Source organism: Oryx dammah, unplaced genomic scaffold (assembly GCF_014754425.2).
Source record: "Oryx dammah isolate SB20612 unplaced genomic scaffold, SCBI_Odam_1.1 HiC_scaffold_24, whole genome shotgun sequence".
In the NCBI taxonomy this organism is placed as follows: Eukaryota; Metazoa; Chordata; class Mammalia; order Artiodactyla; family Bovidae; genus Oryx; species Oryx dammah.
Genome location: NW_024070208.1, coordinates 34,364,327 through 34,389,795, shown reverse-complemented (window position 1 = coordinate 34,389,795; position 25,469 = coordinate 34,364,327). Strand labels below are relative to the sequence as shown.

At 44.8% G+C, this 25,469-nt stretch overlaps 1 protein-coding gene across 1 annotated transcript in view; it reads left to right on the top strand.

Moving 5' to 3' along the window:
* Positions 1 to 621: 621 nt before the first annotated feature.
* Positions 622 to 25,469, top strand: part of TNFRSF19 (TNF receptor superfamily member 19) — an 89,306-nt gene continuing 64,458 nt past the window's right edge. The window contains exons 1-2 of the mRNA XM_040266785.1: positions 622 to 1,060; positions 23,830 to 23,929. Coding sequence (XP_040122719.1) covers positions 23,864 to 23,929 — 66 coding nt within the window. The 5' untranslated portion in view covers positions 622 to 1,060; positions 23,830 to 23,863. The remainder of the gene's footprint in view (positions 1,061 to 23,829; positions 23,930 to 25,469) is intronic.

Here is a 25,469-nt window from a genome sequence, read left to right as displayed (position 1 = left end):
CAAGACTGTGTCAGGCCCAGTGGCTTAAGTGAGAGGGTGAGAGATATCAAAATACTGGGTAACTTAGTTATCTGCTCGTTAATGTCTTTGATTAAAGCGCCGGTGATTAATATTGGCAACGTCTAATAATTTAAGTTTCAAGGAAAAGACAGGTTACTCAAAACCCGTAAGGACTGGTCACAGGGAACGCCGGAACAGCCTTTGAAGAGAGAGGTCACCCTCTCCCTCGGGGTCCCCACTGCTTCTCGGAACCATACTGGAGACTGGACGCCGGCTCTGCCGGACGCACCGCGGGCAGATAAAGGCTGTGTCTCTGGCAGCCAGGACGGCTCGGGGGTCCGCTCCCCACGGCGTGGCCCCGCAGCAGCGGCCATGCGTTGCCGCCGGGGCCGCGGGCGAGCGGCGCGATCCGAGGCGGCTGCCCTGCCCCCGGGCGCGCTCCCCGCGAGCGGCCGTCCTGCCAGGAGACGGTGAGGTCATGGGACCCGCGGCTCCGAGATGAAAGGGCCCCGGCGCGGCCGGCTGGCACCAGGCGAGGCTCCCAGCGCGCAGCCCGGGCGCAGCGCGGGGGCCCGAGCGCCGCGGGCCCAGACTCAGCCCGGGCTGGGGGGCACCGCGGGGGCCTCCTGGGTGCCAGGGAAGAGGAGAACGACGGGATCCGGGTCAAACAAAAGAATCCGAGGGCGGGGAGGCGCGGGGGCGGCTACCTGCTTGAAAGGAGCGTTCCTAGAGCCCTGCGCGCGCGCGCGCACATACACACACACACACACACGCACGCACGCACACACACACACACACACACACACACACACAGCCACTTGGCCTGCCTTTGATGTGCGGCAACTGATCACCGATCAGATTACGGGCATTTCATCTCCCTGCTCGTCTGCCTTTGATCTGCAGGCTTCATTTTCTTTTCCCGGGTTGGAGGTTTCGTCTGGGCTTGTGCCGACATACATTTTTGGGAAGGTACAAGAGTTGGGCGCAGAAGGGCTGCCAAGGAGAAACTCAGTTGCCGAAAAGGGTGGTGAGTCCTTGGAAAGACTTCAGCACGTTGAAGGTACAGCAATTTCTGTTTGTTGTGGCTTTCGGTGCACTTTTCCTGCGTGTTCTCAGAAAAGGGGGTTTTAGTCTAGGGCTCCACGAGCATTTCTGTCCTTGAGTACTCTGTGTGTGTGTGGATGAAAGGAAATCCGACACTCCGGGGTCGGTTTGGTAGTTTGTACAAAGGGTTTGCAATCTGCCGCGCACATTTTACTTGGAAATGAGTTGTTCCAACAGGACCGAAGGGGAGGGAGCTAACTTGAGCCATCTCCCCCGCCGCTGCAGAGCCCGAGGTCTGCAGGCTGTATTTCTCTAAGTATTTACAAGTTGCTTTACTCAGTAAACAGGCGGAGGGACTCCATGGATGCCAATGCTTTCCTGTTTTCTCATAGAAAAGAGCACTGCATCTCTGGTAATACTGTTTCTTTATTTATTCTCTCACCTCCAAGATGCCGGCCTAAGAAATACATTTCCTTAGGCAGTATGTCCCCTCCAAGGAAGCACTGGAGAGCCATTCAAGTACGGTTAAAGCCCTTGTCTGGGTAAAACTTAAGAATTGTCAGACAGGGAGGGTTAAGTTGTGCTGAGTTTGGTTTAAAAAGAAATCCTCTGGTGATCTTCTGGAACCTTTGCACAAGCCTCAAGTGCAGACACATCCCGGAGGTTAATATTCCTAAACTGACATGTACTTTTCATGCAGTGACAGCTGTTGTGAGTTAAAATTTGCCAACTGTTTATGAAAACTGGATGATCAACAGTTACGATGTTACACAGTTTTTAGCCCCATTTTCCCTTTAGTTTACGCTCAGTATGGCAAAACCAAAGTATATGGCTGTACTGAATTTGCAAGTTGTCAATTCAATGATCACGCGTGCACAGTGGAAATGTAAGAGCACCATGTTCATATTAGCTCATTTTAATGTTTTGGTCTTAGTTTTACTTGGGTAGAGTAGGTATCATCACAGTAGTCTATTTAATGCCAGCCGAACCACAAAGCAAGTATAAGTGGTGAGATCAGTTATTTTTTAGTCAGAAATTCTGATGAGACTGGAAGGGCCTAATGAGCCTCATTTCATGTGTAATTAATTTTTCAGAGCCAATTAATTAAATTACTTTCTAAATTTTCCTCTTGATATTTGAAGGAGCATAATTAGCATTGTTTACTTAATTTTAAAACTGATAGCTGTTAAGTGGAGATTATTTAAAACCATACCAAACTGACTTTACTTTTAAGATGTATCAGTAAGAATTTAAAAGATTTAACTCCTGTTTTTAGTCATGCCAAGAGAGGCATTTAAATTTTTGTTTTACTGACAATATGACAAAGCATGTTCACAAAATCCTGAATGATCAGCTTAGGTTGATTTTTTTTTTCCATTTGTTTGCTGAAAAAGTCCTCTTTACATCACAGCACAGCAATAATGTTCACATTAGGGTAAAGAAAATTAAACTTTTAAAATAATGACTGGAGAAGATGTCTAAAGAAATAGTGTGCTTAAGAACTCGGTCACTTAGTTCAGATTTGGGACTTAAAATTTTTTTTAATAACTATTATTCTGCTACTAGGCTCATTCTTACAAACACACACTTTTTCAACAGAAAACAAAAGGGAGAATTGGCAATTATCTGATTAATTTAGGCTTTGTAGAGAGCTTGCTTGGGCAAGTCAAGTCATTGAAAATCCACTTCAGGGTCTGAATTAATTCAGGGAATTGTTTACATCTTGTGTCTTGGTTGAGAAAAGAAGCAGATTGTATTTGATTTTAAAAGAAGGATGCCTATTGCTAAATGTACAGGTACAGTCTTAAAAGTCGTCTCTGAACTGATTGCTTTATGTTGATTTTGACTGTGATTTAAATCGGTAAGATTTCCACTGAAGAAAACCCTTACATTACATTCTTCAAAGCCCTTTCCTATCTGATGCTTCAATGGCAGCTTTGTTACTGCAGAAACTCCAAGACTTCAAAAGACTTATTTCTAGTCCTGATTCTCTCACTGAGCAGCTATGTGACCTTAAGGGATTCACTTCACTCCCCAGAGTTCTCATGTGGGGAATGAGGGAGTGGACAGATCGTCCTCCTGAAATAAGCAGGGTGGAATTTTTATAGCTATTGTACTGATGAGGAAACTAGGACTATGGAAAAGTCACTTGACTTTCTTAATTAAGTTACGTGGCCAGTTTTCCAAGTCTCAGTCCTGTGTCCTTCCCAGTTCACCATGGATATTTTCCGACACCTGCTAAAACAAAGGCACTGCTGACTGGAGAACAGGGTTAGTTTGAAAGATCAAGATAACCACTTCCTTCTGCGGTGTAGTTTTTGTTTCCATGAGATATGTGTCAGTCAACTGGACCAGTCCTCTGATTTCCCAACAATTGCTGTTGCTTCTATGTTTCTAAACGGTCTGAACACAATTACTGCCACACATAATTTACCAGAACATTTAAAGTAATTTTCACAAAAATTTAATATATCTATGCAATGTGGAATTAAATATACTTGTGTATGTGTGTAGATACAGGTGGGCATATATATATATTATGCACATATTTTGACATTATATGCACATTCTTTTTGTGTTTCCAAGGAATTGATACTTTCTTGGAGAATGTCAGTGAAAAGTGAAAAGTTTGATGTAATAGTTAACTAAAGGTTGTTATTCCTCCCTGGAGAGTCCCAGTGGGATTTTGTGAGATTTCAGTTTACAGATTCAATATGGGTTTGTACATGATATATATTTCATATTACATTTGATTATATTAAGAATTCTTGAGCAAGTTTTCACTAACTCCTTCTGGGATTTTTTCCTTGGGAAAAAGAGAATATAACTCTCTTGAATAAATTTATTTATTGACTATAAATTTTTCACATATACACTGATCTCAAGGCCAAATAGCTATCTCTCATGTGTTATCACCCTCATAAAGATTTCATATAAAGCTTTACAGATTATTACTTAGCAACATTCACTAGCATTTATTAATGCACTAGTTATTAATTCACTCATATCTATGGAGTACTTGTGTGTCAGACACTTTGTCAGTATTTTTAGGACACCATCTCATTTAAATTTCCAGCAATTAATTTTGTTGCTTCAATTATACAGATGAGAAAAGTGAGTCTCAGAGGGATTAAATATCAAGTGCAAGCTCACAGGACTAATTAAGTGCACCACTGGAGTCTGATTTCAATTCAGGTTCTTTTGTTTTAGGGCTGGGCAGTTAATTCTGTTATAAGAATTGCATGGAGGTGAACTGACTGTTAGCACACATTACAGCCAAAATTCTAGGAGGGGAATGAGCTTTTAAAAAAATTTTGTTTGGTATATTTTATGAGAGTTATTAGAATTTTTTGATCGAATTTTCCATCGTTGGCCTAGAATCTTCAACTATAAAGGACCTTGGGATCTAAGTCATTCTTTCTCTGCTTCAGGACTGGACCACACTCATGCATCCATCAGTGGTGTAATTGGTCAGACTCTCTGTGATAGCAGGGCCAGTCCAGGACACCCTGAAAACTTTCAGAAACCAGTGCACCATTAAGGAGTGATTCTTTAACATGTTGTCAGCACTACTTAGAGGAATGGGCTACGAAACGGGGTGTAAGGAGGCTCCCGGGTGGGCATGCTCCCTTAGATCCACTCACTGGCTGAAATCACCACTCCAGCCTGACCATCTCTCCCATCCTTGCTTGCAAAGTACTTCAGCATCACCCATTGTGACCTAACTCTGCCCTTTGATGAGGGTGCGGAGGGAGATAACATGGGGGTTCTGAGCGACTTGATCAGACCAGTTCTTCCAACACAACCTGCTCCCTCTCTGAGAAGCGTTCTGAGAAGTACAGCTTTCTCCATCCTGTCAGTGGCACCCAGGACTTAGACAGCCCTACAGCCTAGCCTTGGGGGCTACTGCCCAGTAAGCCTGCTTCTTCATCCCACCATGTGCAGAGGAGTCAGTCCACTGTGTTTCTTGGGAAGCAGAAAAGGAGCATCACGGCTTGTTTCTTCTCTCAATAAACACAGAAGATTTTGACCAACATGGTGTCATAAACTCACGAGGATCAGTGCACCTGCTGCAACTTACAGCAATTTTGCACTATAGATGTCATGAGTTTGACATTATATCAACTGAATAAATACCCTCCTTGGCCTGTGTTGGTCGCTCAGTCATGTCCAACTCTTTGTGACCCTATGGACCAGAGCCCACCAGGCTCCTCTGTCCTTGGGATTTCCCAGGTAAGAACACTGGAGTGGGTTGTCATTCCTTTCTCCAGAGGATCTTCCCGACCCAGGAATCAAACCTGGCTCTCCTGCACTGCAGGCAGATTCTTTACCATCTGAGCCACCAGGGAAGCCCTAAGCCACATGTATTAATTTATGCATTCTTGGTATGGTGATGATTATATTAGGAGTCAGGAAGCCTGGATTTTGGATCTTGCTTTGTTATTAACTTGGTGTGTGACCTTGGACAAGTTGCTCCCTGTCAGGCCCCCGCCCTACACAGATGGTCTGACATCAGTGGTCAGCAATGGGTGCTGAGAATTACTTAAATATTTGGGTCTTGGTTATATTCCCCTTTATTTTCCTAACTATATTTGGCAAACTTTGTAGCTCTTTGAGATTTTTTACCCCTATTTATTCATTCATTCAACAAATTTTTAATGAGTAGCTACTATGCACCAGGCACTGTGAAGGAACAGACAGAATTCACAGTTCTCATGTGACTTGCATTCTGTTCCTTTCCCCCATGAAATAGTGTTGTATGCTGGAAATTACTTGAAAGTCAAGCAGTTTTCCATTAACTTTTATTCCAGTGAGCTAGCTTATCATGGAAACTATTTTCCCAAGAGGTTTGTTAACTTCATTGGTTCAACTTTTTTAGGAACATATTCTAAACAAATACACTTCAAATCAGCCTAGCTATTGCTAAAACTAGCTTCAGAAAGCCAACTCTTAACATAATCTTTAAAACTACACCTTTACCAAAATCCTCGTAAGAATTTGGCTCTTTCAGGGAATTGCTTAGTGGTCTAGTGGTTAAGACTCTGGACTTTCACTGCCGTGGACCAGGGTTTGATCACTGGTCCCAGGGAACTAAGATCCGTCAATTCCCAGTAGCCAAAAAAAAAAAAAAAAGAATTTGGCTTTGTCAGTAAAATTTCAATTCATTAATAACAACCAGTATGGAACTTCCCTGGGCTTCCCAGATGGCTCAGTGGTAAAGAATCCTTCTGCCAATGCTGGAGACACAGTTGCAGTCCCCAGACTGGACAGATTCCCTGGAGAAGGGATTGGCTACCCACTCCAGTATTCAGGCCTGGAGAATCCCATGAAGAGAGGATCCTGCGGGCTACTGTCCACAGGGCCCCAAAGAATCGGATTGAGCGACTGAGAGCACATGCGTGTGGGACTCCCCTGCAGTCCAGTGGTTAAGACTCCACACTTCCACTGAGCGGGTGTGGGTTCCATCCCTGGTTGACGAACTAAGGCCCCACATGCCAAAAAAGTTAAAAAGAGTAAAATGCACTCAATAGCCACAGTGTAGCTGTTCAGGGCTCCTCACTATCAAGCACCATTTGGGTTATCACAGATCTCTGATGCTTGGCACTGTGTGCCTGCAAAAGGCTGCCATTTAGTGAGTGTGTGCCAGACATTGGGCTGAGCTCTTTGCATCCCTTATCTTACTGAACAACGACCAATGGAACAACGCCTTTCACAGTTGAAGAAGCAGAAGTTTGGGAAGGTCAAGTAACTTTTCCAAGGGCATACAGCTGGCGAGCAGCGATTTAGCATCCAAGGCCAGAATGTGCAATGCCAGCGGCCGTGTGTGTGTATCAGACCTGTCCATGGAGAGTTAGCGGGTTCAGGGGAAACTCAACCACACACACGTGAGATGGTGCAAAATGACTGAATGAAGTATTGTGCTACTGTCTCAAGCAGAAAGGGAGGCCAGAAGAAAACAAAGGAGTTCCTAGGCTAGCAGTTAAATTCCTCTCAGAAAACACTGAACATTCATGTGAACGTTCGATACTATCAAAGGTATACTTTGAGCAAAATATGCCACTTCTTGAAAGCAGAACTCCTTTTAACTCCTTGAGGAAGAAAGCTAATTCCCAGAAACAGGGCAGGAGGGAGAATGTGGCAAGTCCTGTCCTTGTCTTAAGAAGGCCTCAGACCTTAGGGAGACTCGTGAGAGCTGTGGCTTCTGGCGTGCGAAGGAGTCAGGTGAGGGAAAGAGGTGAGCATGAAGAGGAAGCTTGGGGAGCAGAGGAAGGGCAAGTTCAGGGCACACTGGAGGCAAGGCATGCAGACCAGTTTGGCCGGAATATGAAGTGGTCGGTGTAGAGAGAGGAAAGATAAGACTGAAGATGTGGGTGGAGACCAAACATGGAAATCCCTGACTGCTAATTTAAAGGATGGAGAAGCCATTCTTCACAGTGAAGAATCCTTGTAAATCTTTTCACTGGTCAGTGACCACGATGTAAGGCAGGAGGAAGACAGATGGGCTGGACAGGGTAGCGGGGAGGGAGGTTTGCAAAGGCAGGGCATTCAGGCGAAAGGTGCGGAGGGCCTGCACTGTGGTTGAGGTGATGGGGTAAAAAGAGAAAGAGGGAAAAGGATGAATGTGTGAGACTTTACAAAGAAGCAGCAATAAGTCAGCTTAAGGATGGTAGACAGAGGATGCCCTGTGTGCTAAGCTCTGGTCTACTAAGAAAATAAGAGGTGCCCTCAGGGAGGTGGGGTCGAGTTAGACAAACAGGTGACTTCCATCTAAGAGGGAGCTTGTGAGTGAAGTTCAGGGAGTGTTGTGGTTCCAGATCACAGCTGACAGGTAGGTTTGGGAAATGCAGGCTCACCTTGAGTTTCAGGTATAATGTGTGCGTGCATGCTAAGCCGCTTCAGTTGTGTCCAGCTCTTTGTGACCCCATGGACTGTAGCCCTGGAGAATTCTCCATCCATGGGATTCTCTAGGCAAGAATACTGCAGTGGGTTGTTATTCCCTTTTCCAGAGAATTTTCCTGACCCAGGGATCGAACCGGCATCGCTTATGTCTCCTGCACTGGCAGTCAGGTTGTTTACCAATCGCGCCACTTGGAAGGTCCTCAAATAGGATGGGGTATATCATTTGTAAATTATTAAAAGTAAGTTATTATTGCAGTTTCTATTCCGGCCATGACAACCTTGAGGTTGACACTTGGAAAGATATTTTTAAAGTATTTTTCACAGCTACCTAGTACTGCACTGGGCATTCTCAGTGTGGGGTCATGTGTATGGGTAACTAACTATAGCAACGTATTCAATCTACAAACACTTATTGAAGGCTACTGTGGGCCTTGGGGTACAGAAGGGAAACAGCGGACTTGTTTCCATTCAAAGGAACGTGAAGTTTTGCCAGGGAATCAAAGCCAACAAAGGGAGCAGTGCGCTCCTCTGCACCAGTGCAACGCGTGTGTGGCATCTTGGGCTGGAGAGAAGTTTGTCCACTTACTCACTGGCCAGATGACGATAATTGCATACATTTCTATAGCATTCTACTGCAGAAAAACTCTTTCTGTACTTGGTCCTTTTACTCCGTCCACCAAAGGTGTGGAGTGGGCACCGTTAGCTATGCTTCTTAAGTGTGCAAAGTAAGTTTGGACACCATCCGTTCACGAGATGCGTGTGGAGGCCTGGATCCCCGGGAGCTTGGACCAGACCGCGATGGGCTTATGGGTGCACCCGGCCCTCTGGAAGCCAGTGTCCCGTGGACCCGCCGGGAAAAGCCTCTGTGAGTGGGGAGGAGCCAGGTGGGCCAGGTCCTGGTGATCCGGACCCACTGCCCTCGTGTCACGTGGCTTCCCGCGCCTTTCCTGGCGCAGAGGCGGGCGCGGGGTAGGTGACGAGCAGCGCAGAGACACGAAGCCTGGAAGCAGGTCCAGGTGGACGCGAGGGTGCCACTCTAGCTGCAGGCAGTGACAAAGCCCCGCTCTTGGCGGTCCGGATGAACACTCTCCGCCCTGCCCACGTCCGCCTGCGGGATGCAGTCAACAGCTCCCGCAGCCCCGGGGGCCACGGGCGGCCTAAGGTGCCCGGGGCGGGTGGGGACAGCCCGGAGCCCAGGGGGTGTGCGGTGGCTCTGCTGTGGGCGGGGCAGGCAATGGGCGGGGCCGAGAGGTGGGCGGGGTCGCGATGTAGACGGGCCATGGGGTGGGCGGGGCTCAGACGTGAGCAGGGCAAGCGGTGGCGCGGCCTGGAGCCTGCGGGCCGGAGGGGACGTGGGCGGGAATCCTGGTGGGCGGGGCCCCGGGTGGGCGGGGCCGGGAGGCGGTGGCGGTTGCCGGGCTACCGGGGAGCGCGGGGCCGCGGCGCCGGGCAGTGCAGGGCTCGCGCGTGAGGAGCGGACCCCGGCCCAGCTCTGCGCTGCGTGCCGCGCGCTCCTGAGCCTCCGATCGCCGTCGGGACCTGCGGGGCACCCTCCCAGCACCCGGGAAGGTAGGTGCCCGCAGCCCACCCGGCCACGCCACGCGGCTGTCCCAGCCCTCGCCTCGGCGGATCCGCGCGAAAAGCGCGCTGAGAGGAGGCGACCGTGGGTGGAGGCAAGGGGCTCCAGCCTGGGCTGCCCGTGCACAGGGCAGGGGTCGAGAGGACAGCCCCGGGGAGGGCTGGCGGCGGGGGGCACGGAGATGCCAGAGCTGGGGGAACGCCCCACGGCCCGCGTGGGCGACAGGACCGAGCGCGCTGACCCTCGGTGCAGGGATCTAGTCAACAGAATGCTGCGCGCAGGCGAAGGTGTGTGCATGCAAGTGTGTGCTCGCCCGGCCTGGACCGAGCGCTGCAGCCCTCCCGGCGGGAAGCGGTCTGCAGGCCGGCGGGCAGTGTGAGAGCCCGGGAGGGAGGAGGTGCCGGCACGGTGATGCACAGGGCCGCTCTCGCAGCCTTGGTCAGGGGTCTCCTGCCATTCGATGGCGTAGAGATGTAGCTCATTCCCTCTCGAGGAGGAAGTTTGCAAGCACCCAGCTGCAGCAATCTATTTCGTTGGTAGAGAGCTATGCGTCACACCTACAGTTACCATTGTAGGAAATCCATGTCGCTTGTTTATTTGTTTGTTTGTTTTCATTTAAAAAAAAGGACTCAGTTTGCAGACAAACAAGACCATTAGGCATTTTTCGGTTTTTGAAATAGTTTAACTCAAACTATGAATGGGCGGTTTTTACTTCAGTGACAGTTTTCCTTTACTGTTTACAATAGAAGACAATTTCTTTATATAAACAGGAAACAGTTACTGTTAAACATGACAGGCAAACAGAAGAATTTATTTTGATGTGTTGTAATTTCATGATCAGATACTTCTATGCAAAGGGGAAGATTACATTGCATTAGTTCAGGATTTACTCCCTATGTTTTCTGTTGTACAGCTTCACCTTAGGCGTCTTTGCCATGCTTCTTTCATGTAGTTTAAAAACATGTCTTATTTCAAGCACTTTATCATCTAATTTAAAGATATATAACTAGAGGGAGCCGAGAATAGAGTCCTACCCTGGAAGACAGTTTTTGACAGTTATCATTCACAGAGATGTCAGTACTTGAAAAGAGTTTTTCTTCACATAATATTTATCAAGTTCTGGCAATAATACAAAACACAGAAATGCCGTTTCATTTTTAAAATACTCCCTTGGCATGAATACATGGTGCTTTATCGTGAGCTCTATGTTTGTTTCTTTTTAACCCTTGTGTCTCACGAGGTCTATTTTGTTATGGAGGCCAGGTGTCTTCTTTTTGGAATTTTTTCCATACTAAGTGCTGACTCTAGGATGTTGTGTTAGCATTTTCTGGGACATTCATGGAATTTATTTGTTTCTTTGATAGGAGTGTCTTTAGGCTCTGAGTCCAGACTGAATTTTGAATTTGAAGGTAAGCACATAGGAAGACTTTTTTATGCACTTGACATTGTGGTGTAAAGTGCCTTTCCTACCCAGATGACTCGAATAAAGAACATTGCTAACATTTGAGAGGCTTTTTAAAAGAACAGAAAATTTGTTTTTTAACCTCAGATGATCATGAAGTTTAACTTACATCGAATGTATTTGTACATACATGTAATAATTACATGCTGTAATTAGTATGTTAATTTAATTTACTAGTTGTAGCTCTAATATGTGAATCCAGGGTATTTGGGGACATTTGACGTCTGAGTGCGGAGTTCTGCTAACACTCCTGAAGAGACTTTGGTTCTCCGTTTTCACCTATTTAAACATCCAAACCCAAGCTTAACCCAGTCCTCTGCAACCAGATCAGCCATTCAAAAATTAACAAAGCACAAACAAAATACTAAAGAATCTTTAAGGAAAATAGCCAAGTCCTCTTAAATCTGATAAATCAGTATTTAAAGTCAAGCATTTAAAGATCTGGAAAAGGCCAGCATGCTCTGTCTGTTGACAACAGGTTGAATAAATATATGCCCTGAATAAAGAGACAGCTGCTCATGTGATAAGAGAGCAGGAACAGCTTAACAGTGAGAGGTGTTTGTCTCATGGCAGCTGATTCTTAAATGTTCATAACCTTTCTAAAATGACCTTCTGGCTGAAGAAAAAGAACAGTCAAGCAGTACGAATGCAATTTCCTTTCATGATTTACTGGCTGAGCAGTGAGTTCATTCATCGTATTTTATCTGTCTCAACTGTTTACATTTAGAAGTAAGATGTTTAAACAGTATTGGGTTATCATGTAGTCCACACATCACAGAATATGTGCCTTTTAAATTGAAGTTTTAAAAGCTGGGTTTTTAAAAGGAGGACAGCCAACCTCAGCAATTATATACCAGAGGAGCTTGTCTACCTGAAGATTAAATGTTATTCAGCCAACTCTTCCCCTCTGTCTGCTCGGATGGTTCTAAGATGAGGAAGTTCTAAAAGAATGGAGGCCACTTATAATGGAGAACTCTGCACATGGTAGAGAGGGGTTTTGGAATCTGTCCAGACTTCTAAAGTAAAAAGTAAAACAGCTGTGTTGTAGACATTGTTATGCACAATTCTCTTAGAATAGACTGTATGGATGTTTGGGGTCCCCTTAGACTCTAATGCTACAATTGTCCTATTTGTCTTTTAGGATTGAAAAACATTAGTAAAGTTGGGGAAGAGTACCCAGTTACAGTATGGTAGTTTATTAGACATTTTTAGAACACTGTGCCTTCCTAAGGCAAAAATGACAGCATTTAAAACTCAGAGAAATTAAAAGAATTATTTTCAAAAAACCTATCCTAGTTTAAGTTCTGTTTAAATGAATTGTAGGAGCCTGACAGTGAGTGGCCCCTAATGGTTTTGACTTTGAAGGAATTGAAGGTATTGTATTTGGCAACAGAACATTTTAAAGCTTGTAGAGTTTTTAGTAGAAAATATTTCTTGTCTTGAAAAGGGAAATCATTCCCACTTCCCAGCCAACAACAATATGTATATTTTTATTACTGCATACTTTCCTGAGCTTTCTAGGCCGCAAAAGGGGCTGCAAATTCTACTGTGTAAGAAGAACAATTTTCAGGATAGAGTGAAATTGAAGGTGAAGATACAGAATAGCCAGCAGCTAGAGGTTGTTGCCGTGTGTGGAAATAGCAGCACCCTAAATTTCTAATTAATTTTTTATTCTTTTCGCATATGGAACTGACATTATTCTCAGCCACTTATGATTGTGTTCCACCATTAAAATATAAGAAGCTGTACGTGTAGCATTGGCGTCATTTCAGTGCTGATTTTATAAACTGTAAGCCTGCCAGTTTGATGTTAATTTCTTAAAAAAAAAACTCAGCTTATTGCATATTGGAAAAATGTATGAGTTGGTTGTGGCTTCATGACCTAGTGTATGTATAGTTTTACTAGATGAAAACGTTTTCCTGTTGCATGCTCTGCGTGTCAGATAATAAATCAAATGGCTCTGAAATGTGAGGGGAAGAAAGAAAATTAAGCAACTTTTTCTTGGAAAAAAATTATTTAGATTATTTGAACTATTCTAAGATTCATGTATTTTGGTCATTTATAAGATCAAAAATAAGGACCATTCTTGAAGATGTTACTGAATTGTTAAAATTGGAAAGGTCCACGTGAGCTCTTCCTCCTTGGGGATGTTTGTCATTATTATAGCTCTATACTCAGAAACACCCTCCTCACCTGAACCGTGTTCTCCCACCATCACTTACGTTTCAAGCTCAAGGTGTGGTCGGTCACACACATTTCCCCTTATATTATTTTACTCCTTACGACAACCCTAACATTTTACTGTTTCTAGTTAATGAATTTCTTCATTGCTTCAACAGGTATTGTGCACATATTTTGGAAGTGTTACAGTTCTAGAGCAAAATCACAGTTCTTATCACCAAATACTCCAACCCCAACTGGTGATGAACTCTAACTGCTCGGCTGGTGATGCCAGAGGGTTGTGACAACAGGGGAGGTGGGGACCGTAGCCCCCAACGCCTGAATTCCTCAGTGGGTGGGATGGCAGCTGCTCAGCTGGAGCTTGGGTCACCTTGACACGGGGCTTGTGGATGCCAGGCTTTCAGTTTTCAGGAAAAGTCTTCATTTTTAATATGAAAACTGATCTTTAAAATTAAGTGCTATAGTGACAGAAGGAAGCTATGTGTCCTGACTAGATGCAATTCAAGGGTGACAGAGAGAGAGAAGGAACTGGATGGTCACCCTGTGGGTTGGCAGGACACCCAGGGTGCTGCAGGAGCCCAAGGGAGGGTGCCCACGCTAGGTTTAGGGAGACCCAGTATGGCAGATCCGGGGAAGGCATGGTAGGTGAGGCCCCGTGTGCAGGAGAGCCTGGGGGCAGAAGCGGGGGTGGCTGGAGGGACCTGAAGGTTGGAGCAGCCCCATGGTTCAGATCCAGTGGGTCTGCCCAGCTCGGACTGGGGAAGCCTGGGGCTGCCACTCCTAGCCACTCCCGGAAACCCTGAGCTCTGCCCAGTGACATATGCACCAGCCCAGGTCTTCAGGATCTGGATCACCAAGGGGAGGAGGATGCCTTTCATTTCCCCACCTGTTGGATTTACCCTCTCCAGGGGCTGGCATTTAGGTGGCCTCCATGTTAGTTACCATTCGTTCAAATGAGCAGGCTGAGCAGCTTGATCTGATAAGCAGGCACTTTCTCTGCCGCCGAGAAGTGTTTGCCAGCTCTGTGCTCTGGGCTCTTCGTTTTTGCTTGCCTGGTTCTCTTGACACCTGCTTGCTGTTGTTGAAGAGAGGACGAGACAGCAGTCCCACATGCCGGGATTCCTGTACACCAGGCATCTTTGGTCTTCTGATTGCCACGGCTGGTTTCTCTGCACACATTTTGGAAAAACAGGCACGAGACTGTTGGTTGATGTGTGTCGTCTGGACGCTGAGGCAAAATATGAAAGCCCCTGTGGGCCCATTGTTGTTTATTTGCTAAGTTGTGTCTGACTCTTTGCGACCCCAGGACTGCAGCCTGCCCAGCTCCTCTGTCCATGGGATTGATTTCCCAGGCAAGAATATTGGAATGGGTTGCCATTTCCTTCTCCAGGGGATCTTCCTGGCCCAGGGATCAAACCAACGCCTCCTGCATTGGCAGGCGGATTCTTTACTTCTGAGCTACCAAGGAAGCCTGGACTCATTGTCCATAATCTCATAATGTGTGTATTCTGTGCTTGTCAGGTCCTTCCCCAGATAAACAGAATGCTGGCATCTATAAAAAGCGTTTCTCTACCTGGGCCAGACCCAGAAGTTAAAAGCAATTTCAGTAAATACCTTTTTATTGCCTTATTTTTATTTTAAACATAATTACTTACATGCTTGTTATTCCATTAAATTTTCCTTCTTTTTTTTATGAATGCCAACACATTTCATAAGTGATTTCATTTTATTCCAGGAAATTCAAGGTCACACTTAGAACACTTCACCAGCTGAATGGTTTATTTCTGAATAGTTCTTGGTCAGGCAGTCTGAAGAGGTTCAGCCGCCCTGCTCCGCCAGGAGCTGGGGCCAAGTGCCCCTTTACCGCGCCCTCCCTCAGGTGGCTCCTCCTCCTTGGAGGCACTCATAGCTGTTCCATCAGAGCTGGCCGGATGAAGGGCTGCACTGTTGAATGCTTTATTTAGGTGGTTGTACAGCTTTGCAGTATCGACCAGTTTGGTGGTCGAGCTAAGTGGAAGGGTCTAAGATACTCACTGGGGCGGGTACAACCTTTCGTCAGCCTGGCAGAGCGCCCAGAGCCCTGCCTTGGGGTCACCAGGAATGAGTTTTCTTTGGTTTCCACCATTTCTAGTACATGTGCCCTTTGGGTCTTAGTGTCCTCCCTTGTATGGGGATAAACACCTTGTGTAGAGGGTAGGCAGTAAGGAAAGAAGCTGTCCTTTTTCCAGAGCACTGGCATGATCCTCAATGCTGTGAATGCCTAGTTCACTGGCCCTGTTCTCAGTCTTCAAACACCCTCTGCAGCCTCAGGTCCAGAGGTCTGAAATACTGCCTGGTCAATCGTGACCATATGGGTGTCCCACATTTGTCCAGCAGGCTGCAGCCTTCAGGGACTGTCAATACACTGGACCGTTGCTCCTCAAGGGTAATATCATGAACAAAGTCAGGGTGTGTTCATGCTAAGTAGCTTCAGTTCAGTTGAGCTCAGTTCAGTCGCTCAGTCGTGTCAGACTCTTTACGACCCCATGAATTGCAGCACTCCAGGCCTCCCTGTCCATCACCAACTCCCGAGTTCACTCAAACTCACGTCCATCGGGTCGGTGATGACATCCAGCCATCTCATCCTCTGTCATCCCCTTCTCTTCCTGCCCCTAATCCCTCCCAGCATCAGTCTTTTCCACTGAGTCAACTCTTCGCATGAGGTGGCCAAATTACTGGAGTTTCAGCTTTAGCATCATTCCTTCCAAAGAACACCCAGGACTGATCTCCTTCCAAATGGACTGGTTGGATCTCCTTGCAATCCAAGGGTCTCTCAAGAGTCTTCTCCAACACCACAGTTCAAAAGCATCAATTCTTCAGCGCTCAGCTTTCTTCACAGTCCAACTCTCACATCCATACATGACCACTAGAAAAACCATAGCCTTGACTAGGTGGACCTTTGTTGGCAAAGTAATGTCTCTGCTTTTTAATATGCTGTCTAGGTTGGTCATAACTTTCTTTCCAAGGAGTAAGGGTCTTTTAATTTCATGGCTGCAGTCACCATCTGCAGTGATTTTGGAGCCCCAAAATATAAAAGTCTGACACTGTTTCCACTGTTTCCCCATCTATTTCCCATGAAGTGATGGGACCAGATGCCATGATCTTAGTTTTATGAATGTTGAGCTTTAAGCCAAGTTTTTCACTCTCCACTTTCACTTTCATCAAGAGGCTTTGTAGTTCCTCTTCACTTTCTGCCATAAGGGTGATGTCATCTGCATATCTGAGGTTATTGATATTTCTCCCAGCAATCTTGATTCCAGCTTGTACTTCTTCCAGCCCAGTGTTTCTCATGATGTACTCTGCATATAACAAATAAGTAGGGTGACAATATACAGCCTTGACATACTCCTTTTCCTATTTGGAACCAGTCTGTTGTTCCATGTCCAGTTCTAACTGTTGCTTCCTGATCTGCATATAGGTTTCTCAAGAGGCAGGTCAGGTGGTCTGGTATTCCCATCTCTTGGAGAATTTTCCACAGTTTATTGTAATCCACACAGTCAAAGGCTTTGGCATAGTCAATAAAGCAGAAATAGATGTTTTTCTGGAACTCTCTTGCTTTTTCGATGATCCAGCGGATGTTGGCAATTTGATCTCTGGTTCCTTTGCCTTTTCTAAAACCAGCTTGAACATCTGGAAGTTCATGGTTCACACATTTTGAAGCCTGGCTTGGAGAATTTTGAGCATTACTTTACTAGAGTGTGAGATGAGTGCAATTGTGCGGTAGCTTGAGCATTCTTTGGCATTGCCTTTCTTTGGGATTGGGATGAAAACTGACCTTTTCCAGTCCTGTGGCCACTGCTGAGTTTTCCAAATTTGCTGGCATATTGAGTGCAGCACTTTCACAGCATCATCTTTCAGGATTTGAAATAGCTCAACTGGAATTCCATCACCTCCACTAGCTTTATTGGTAGTGATGCTTTCTAAGGCCCACTTGACTTCACATTCCAGGATGTCTGGCTCCAGGTGAGTGATCACACCATCATGATTATCTGGGTCGTGAAGATCTTTTTTGTACGGTTCTTCTGTGTATTCTTGCCACCTCTTCTTAATAGCATCAGCCATGTCTAATTCTTTGTGACCCCATGGAGTATAACCTATCAGGCTCCTCTGTCCTTGGGGATTCTCCAGGTAAGAATACTGGAGTGTGTTGCCATGCCCTCCTCCAGGGGATCTTCCCAAGCCAGGGGTCGAACCTGGGTCTCCTGCATCTCTGGCATTGGCAAGCAGGTTCTTTACCACTGATCCAACTGGGAGGCCCAGTAATGTCAGCATCCATTGCTGACCTGTATTGAGCACTTATTATGTGCCAGGAACAGTCACATCTCAGAGCAGTCAGGCTTACTTATTGTTCACAGCCATTCTGGAGGCAGTCCTGTCACTGCACCCAGTTCAGAGGAGACTCGGGTCAGGTCCACAGTTAGTTAGTGATGCTCTCAAGGGCAACAAAAACCATGGCAACCTCAGCAGCCATCATCCTTTAAGCCTTTACTCTGTTCCAGGCCATCAGCTGTGCCGCTTCCCTGCATTATCTAAGCAAACCCTCCCACACCCCACAGAAAGGGGGTTTTGTCTCTACAGATGTGTGATCTCAGAGTGACTTTGCTGAGAACCCAGGGATCCTGGCTGCATTTTCTCCTGACCATTCCCGATTACCCGCAGGCTATTTTCAATTCTGGTGAGTTTTCCTCAGTTCAATTCAGTCACTCAGTCGTGTCTGACTCTTCACGACCCCATGAACTGCAGCCCATCAGGCTTCCCTGTCCATCACCAACTCCCAGCGCTTACTCAAACTCATGTCCATCAAGTTGGTGATGCCATCCAACCATCTCATCCTCTGTCATCCCCTTCTCCTCCTGTCTTCAATATTTCCCAGCATCAGGGTCTTTTCAAATGAGTCAGTTCTTCTATCAGTTGGTCAAAGTATTGGAGTTTCAGCTTCAGCATCAGTCCTTCCAATGAATATTCAGGACTGATTTCCTTTAGGATGGACTGGTTGGATCTCCTTGCAGTTCAAGAGATTCTCAAGAATCTTCTCCAACACCACAGTTCAAAAGCATCAATTTTTTGGCGCTCAGCTTTCTTTAGAGTCCAGCTCTCACATCCATACATGACTACTGGAAAAGCCATAGCTTTGACTAGATGGAACTTTGTTGGCAAAGTAATGTCTCTGCTTTTTAATATGCTGTCTAGGTTGGTTATAGGTTTTCTTCCAAGGAGCAAGCATCTTTTAATTTCATGGCTGCAGTCACCATCTGCAGTGATTTTGGAGCCAAAAAAAAAAAATAAAGTCTCTCACTATTTCCATTGTTTCCCCATCTATTTGCCATGAAGTAATGGGACTGAATGCCATGATCTTAGTTTTCTGAATGTTGAATTTAAAGCCAACTTTTTCACTCTCCTCTTTCACTTTCAAGAGGCTTTTTAGTTCTTTTTTGCTTTCTGCCATAAGGGTGGTGTCATCTGCATATCTGAGGTTATTGATATTTCTCCCAACAATCTTGATTCCAGCTTGTGTTTCATCCAGCCCAGCGTTTCTCATGATGTACTCTGCATATAAGTTAAAAAGCAGGGTGACAATATACAGCCTTGACCTATTCCTTTCCCGATTTGGAACCAGTCTGTTGTTCCGTGTCCAGTTCTAACTGTTGCTTCTTGACCTGCATACAGATTTCTCAGGAGGCAGGTCAGGTGGTCTGGTATTCCCATCTCTTTCAGAATTTTCCACAGTTTGTTTTAGTCCACACAGTCAAAGGCTTTGGCATAGTCATTAAAGCAGTAGATGTTTTTCTGGAACTTTCTTGATTTTTGATGATCCAACAGATGTTGGCATTTTAATCTCTGGTTCCTCTGCCTTTGCCAAATCCAGCTTGAACATCTGGAAGTTTACGGTTCATGTACTGTTGAAGCCTGACTTGGAGGCTTTTGAGCTTTACTTTGCTAGCATGTGAGACGAGTGCAATTGTGTGGTAGTTTGAGCATTCTTTGGCATTGCCTTTCTTTGGGATTGGACTGAAAACAGACCTTTTCCAGTCTTGTTGTCACTGCTGAGTTTTCCAAATTTGCTGGCATATTGAGTGCAGCACTTTCATAGCATCATCCTTTAAGGTTTGAAATAGCTCAGCTGGAATTCCATCACCTTCACTAGCTTTGTTCGTAGTGATGCCTCCTAAGGCCTACTTCGTGTTCCAGGATGTCTGGCTCTAGGTGAGTGATCACAGCATTGTGATTATCTGGGTCATGAAAATCTTTTTGTACAGTTCTTCTGTGTATTCTTGGCATCTCTTCTTAATATCTTGTGCTTCTATTAAGTCCATGCCATTTCTATCCTTTATTGTGCCCATCTTTGCATCAGATGTTCCCTTGGTATCTCTAATTTTCTTTAAGTGATCTCTAGTTTTTCCCATTCTATTGTTTTCCTCTATTTGTTTGCATTGATCTCTGAGGAAGGCTTTCTTATCTCTCCTTGCTATTCTTTGGAACTCCACATTCAAATGGGTATATCTGGGTTTACCTGCAGAAGACTATTTGAACTTGGCCTTTATATCATCATAGCCACTCCCTAGATAGTCTGCTCAAGCCTAAACTACTTCTCAGCCTCTTGGTATAAAAAGCCTGGTTAAAAGAGAAGCCACAGAAAAGAGAAGTGACATAGTTCATTGACACATTTTAGTTCCCAGTTTAAGAAATCTTCTATGAATGACTGCTTGCATTTTTTAAGTAAATTAAGATGTTTAAAAATACGTCACTAGTCCATTCTGAAGGAGATCAGCCCTGGGATTTCTTTGGAAGGAATGATGCTAAAGCTGAAACTCCAGTACTTTGGCCACCTCATGCAAAGAGTTGATTCATTGGAAAAGACTCTGATGCTGGGAGGGATTGGGGGCAGGAGGAGAAGGGGACAACAGAGGATGAGATGGCTGGATGGCATCACTGACTTGATGGACGTGAGACTGAGTGAACTCCAGGAGTTGGTGATGGACAGGGAGGCCTGGCGTGCTGCGATTCATGGGGTCACAAAGAGTCGGACACGACTCAGCGACTGAACTGAACTAAATGTCATTTAATGCTGTCTCCTGATCTAATGTGCGCTTCCCTGATGGCTCAGCGGGTAAAGAATCTGCCTGCAGTGCAGGAGACGCAGGGGACTCAGGTTCAGTCCCTGGGTCAGGAAGATCCCCTGGAGGAGGGCATGACAACCTGCTCCAGTGTTCTTGCCTTGAGAATCCCATGGACAGAGGAGCCTGGTGGGCCACAGGCCATGGGGTCACAAAGAGTCGGACACATATGAAGTGACAGAGCGTGCAGTCTAGTGTACTGAATGCCTTGAGCAGGTAGTAAGATTTCACATATATTTGTATATTTGTCTGAAACAAAAAATGTTTACCCTGTGCACCACAGAAGAATTAGGTCTGTTACCCGCAATTAAATCTCAGGTGTTTTCCACGAAGTGTTTTTCATTGGTTTGTGCTTCCTCATCCACTTAATTCCGCACATGTTCGCTGAGCACCCTGGTGTGCCTGACACTAGGAACAGAGTCCCAGGTGTGGTCCCTGCTGTGAAGGACCGTGTCGTCTGGGGAGTGGACCTGCTGTGCAGTGTTGTGAGTGTTGTCCCTGAATGTGGAAAGGGCTGTGGGGCCAACGAGAGTTGCGCTCTTCCCTCTGCTTGGCTGTGGACAGCATTCAGCAGAGTGGTTGCTGAGCTAGCTCTTGGAGGGACTCAGAAGGAGAAGGGCTCTCCAGACCCAGAGGAGCAAAATCACGGGCATGCAGCAGAAGGGTGGATGTCAGGGTGTGGTTGAGCTGGGCGGGCAGCGTGGGCAGGGACCAGTGATGAGACCTCTAGGCCAGCGGGCAGATGAAAAGGGCATAGGTGTCTGGCCAAGGAGTTTAGAAGATAATTAGCAGGCACTTTGCCCCTGGGTGCCCTGGAAATGTAGGCGTAGCAGTGCTCCTTTTGTATTTCCCATTTAAACTACTCAGTTTAGTGTGTGTTGGGAAGATAATATTTTGGGCTGGCCAGAAAGTTCCCATAACATCTTACGGGAAAACCTGAATGAACTTTTTGGCTGAAAGAAAAGAGTGAAAGTGAAAGTCACTCAGTTGTGTCCGACTCTGCGACCCCATGGACTGTATAGGCCATGAAATTCTCCAGGCCAGAATACTGGAGTGGGTAGCCTTTCCCTTCACCAGGGGATCTTTCCAACCCAGAGATCAAACCCAGGGCTCCCATATTGCAAGCAAATTCTTTACCTGCTGAGCCACACAGGAAGCCCGAACTTTTTGGCTAACCCAATACAAATCAGCACACTGGGTCTAGTTTCATTAATTTTTGTCTACCCTATCATCTAAAAAATTTTTGTGATGCAAAAATCATAGTACTTTGTTCAGTGTCCTCTTTTTTCCGTAGTATATGTATGGTTTTTATCTCATCACCTCTTTTAATTTATAAACTTTTAAGAAGGATCATGTTACTTACATTTTTGGCCCCCAAAGCACTATACATGTATTTGTTTCATTATTAATGAAATATTTATACTACAAAGAATCTTCAGGATAAAGAGGGTAAAAAAATCCCCCCAGATTGCCACAGTATAAACCTAAACCATTGATAATATTTTGGCATATTTATTTTCGTACATAAAATGGGTGTGTCTTGTGAAGTCAGAATCGTATTGCCTTGACGTCTAGCTTGAGGTGTGTGTCATCAGTTGTCTTTACAAGAAGATGCTGCATGTTTTGTCTGCCTTCCACAGTAATTAGCACCATGCCCCAGTAGAGTTATCTGTCCTAACTAGATGCTCAACTATAGACTGATTATTCCCAGACTCTAGAAGAAGGGGATGACAGAGAATGAGATGGTTGGATGGCATCACTGACTCAATGGACATGAGTTTGAGCAAACTCTGAAAGATAGTCAAGGACAGGGAAACTTGGTATGCATCGGTCCATGGGGTTGCAAAGAGTCAGACACGACTTGGCCACTGAACAATAACAGTGATTCACCGACTCTAGCAATCTCTTTATTCCTCGTGTTCTATGTATACTTTGGTATTTATAACCTCTTTTCTGTGTTAGTTTAATTCCACATAGGTTTTGTGCTTTTTATCTTAAAAAAAAAAATTGAGGGCCTTGCTGGGAAAGAGACAGCCTGAAGCATACCATTCAGGGAATGTGATGTTATCTTCTGACCCCTATCCTGTGTCTACACAGCAGCAGGTTGCATGGTTGGGTAATTGCTGGATGATTTTGAGATATGCAAGGGGGGTGGGGAAAGCTATGATCAAGAAGAGGGAAAAGAAAAAAAAGAGCTGTTTGAATTCACTCAAAATGGGTTATTCACTCAACCAAATTTAAAAATGACTTTTTGTTGCCCTGATATTTGGACCTGCTCGGGCAGCCAGGATGACCACCTGGACGACCACCTGGACAGTCTCCTGGCGGGGGTGGGGTGCCCCCGGCTGGCTGTTTGGTCCACAGTTGGGACGGCAGCCTGCTCAGCTCAGCCTGCTTCCTTTGTTGTTACTGTTGCTGTTTTTCTTGAGCTGTTTGATTTTTGCTCTGGTTTCTTTCCAAGTAGTCAGGCTATCTGCTCTGAGTTCTTGTTAGAAACTGAACCACTGTTCCTCTGCCTGATTGGTGGAGGGAACAGATGAGTCTTTACTTTTTAAAAATGTTCAAATAAATCTCTTCTCTTGACATTGCATGAGTCTGTAAAAACAAAACACACTTGTCTCTACATTTGGGAAAGAGAAAGAGGCTTAGTTTGTTTGTTCTTCTTGAAGTGTCAGGGTAGTGCCTCCAATTCATCACTTATAAATGATTTTTAGGTTTTTTTTTAATAAATGCTCATTTTTCTGCTAGGAGATAATTTGCGCTGTACTGGTTTGGGGAAGAGTTCACAAATGCCAGATGTTAGTTGTTCCTGCTTCTTAGTGAAGCTCAAGATCTGAGACACAAGCACGCTGTTTTTATTAAATGGAACAGGTTGATTTCACGGTGTCTGTCATGGGGACACTGGAGCCACCCACTGGGGTTGGCATCCAGCTCTGCCTCTTACCACCAGTGTGACCCGAAGCAAGTGACTCAGCCCTTAATTAGCCTCGGTTTCATCATCTCTAAAATGGGGATAATGACAGCATCCACCTTCTAGGGTAGTTGTGAAGATGAAATGAGTTCTGCTAAGAATGGGGTTGTGTGCTTAGCGTGTGTTAGTTATTTTATCATCGGTATCCTATATGATTAAACCCATGTAAATGGGAAGTTTCTGTAAGTTTGAATGTAATTTTCTGCTGGGTGAAGTTGACACTGTAGAGGCTTGGACAGAAAGAAAATAAAGGCATGTGTAGCCTAGGAATTCAGAGCCAGGAAGTGTTTTCTATGTACTGTGTAGGTTGATAAAGCTTCAGTTCTCATAACCTAAATTTTTAAAGAATTGTTTAGTATTTATCTCTGCTATCTTTGAAAAAGAGTTCTTTTTAAAACATAAATAATATTTTGTTTTACTAACATACCAAATAGTATTATGTTTTACTAGTGTATATAGTAAATGGTAGCCCTGCGTAGTAAATACAAAGCACAGTCACTCCTGGTATTAACGTTAACTGTATCTTCTTCTCTTTTAGAGCTCTTCAACCAGAAATACATTTAATAAGAGCAATGGCTTCAAAGGTGCTACTCAGGCAACAGAAATCTTTCACAGTTGTTGTTTTACTAGCCTGTTTGGTAAGTCAACTCTTTACTTTCATAAGAATGTAGGGGAAAAATTCATAGAACTAGTACCCAATCTATTTCCCATTTTTACCCCCATATCTTCAAATTTTTCTTTCAAATTATTTTTATCATTGCTGCATTTAATTAATAAGTTAGAGGTTGCTGTTGGGTCTTGACTTTTGCGGCAATAATTGCACTTATTTATTTCAATCTCGATGAGATCATCAAGTCATGGCATTGTAGCCCCAGGATAATGATGCTTCATGGGCTCACAGGCAGGTGACTCCTGGAGCTTCTAACACTTTCCTTTAAGATTGGTTGTCAAGTGTGGTTAAGAGAGGCTGGAGGTGATTACTAGATCTTTAGCCCCAAATTATGATCTTGAACCCTACCTTGAATTCTCCCTCCTGCTTGCTCTAGAGGATAAGGCTGGGATTTTATTTAAGGAAGTTGGATGACATTGTTGTAGATGTTTGCTTCAAGTGGAGGCAGTTTGTACTGAATAACTGCCCATGCTGTCACCACTAAAGCCCGTTCTATGCACCTCCGTGTAAAGAGCATTACACACTCCAGTCCCTATTCTGCCTGTGCCTCCTGAAGCTCTCAGTTTTCATTTAGGGCAACAGAATTAACATCAGGAATATTACTGAGGGGGCCCTTGCTTGGCATGAGAGTTTAAAATGAATGTTGTCACCAGTCTGAGATTCTATTAATTCCAATACTTTTTAATGAAACACCGGCTATTAAGAAGCAGATATACATACTTTTGTAGGATGAGTGCATATAAGATGAACTTAACTGTCTTTAGGTAAAATAAGAAATAAAGTCTGTATCTTGAAAATAACTAACAACTTTTGTTTTTGCAAAGTAGATAGTCCTTCCATTTAAGACCTATGCTGTGAATCAAAGTATACTGTAAGGACATAGAGAACAGACTTTCAGTTGCCAAGGGGGAGGGATGGAATGGGGGGTTAGGGTTAGCAGATGCAAACTGTTGCATGTAGGATGGCTAAACAAAAAGTCCTACTGTATAGCACAGAGAACTATGTTCATATCCTGTGATAAACCATAATGGAAAAGAATATTAAAAAATAAAGTATATACATATATAGTGGTAAAGAACCTGCCTGTCAATGCAGTGACGTAAGAGATGTGAGTTCGATCTCTGGGTTGGGAAGATCTTCTGGAGGAGGGTATGGCAGCCTACTTCAGTATTCTTGCCTGGAGAATCCCATGGACAGAGGAGCTTGGCGGGCTACAGTCAATGGGGTTGCAAAGAGTCAGACACGACTGAAACGACTTAGCATTTGTGCATACATATATATGTGTAAATATATATGTATGACTGAGTCACTTTGCTATACAGCAGAAATTAGCACAACATTGAAAATCACCAATACTTCAATTTTTAGCAAAAGGATATTGTTAGGTCCCAATTAAGTGGCAAAATGGCAATCAATAGGAAAGTAACACTTTTACTTTGAAGAGCAGAGGATTTGGCCATTTTTGTCATCATCATAATTATCAGGAATTTTACTGATCTCAATATTGT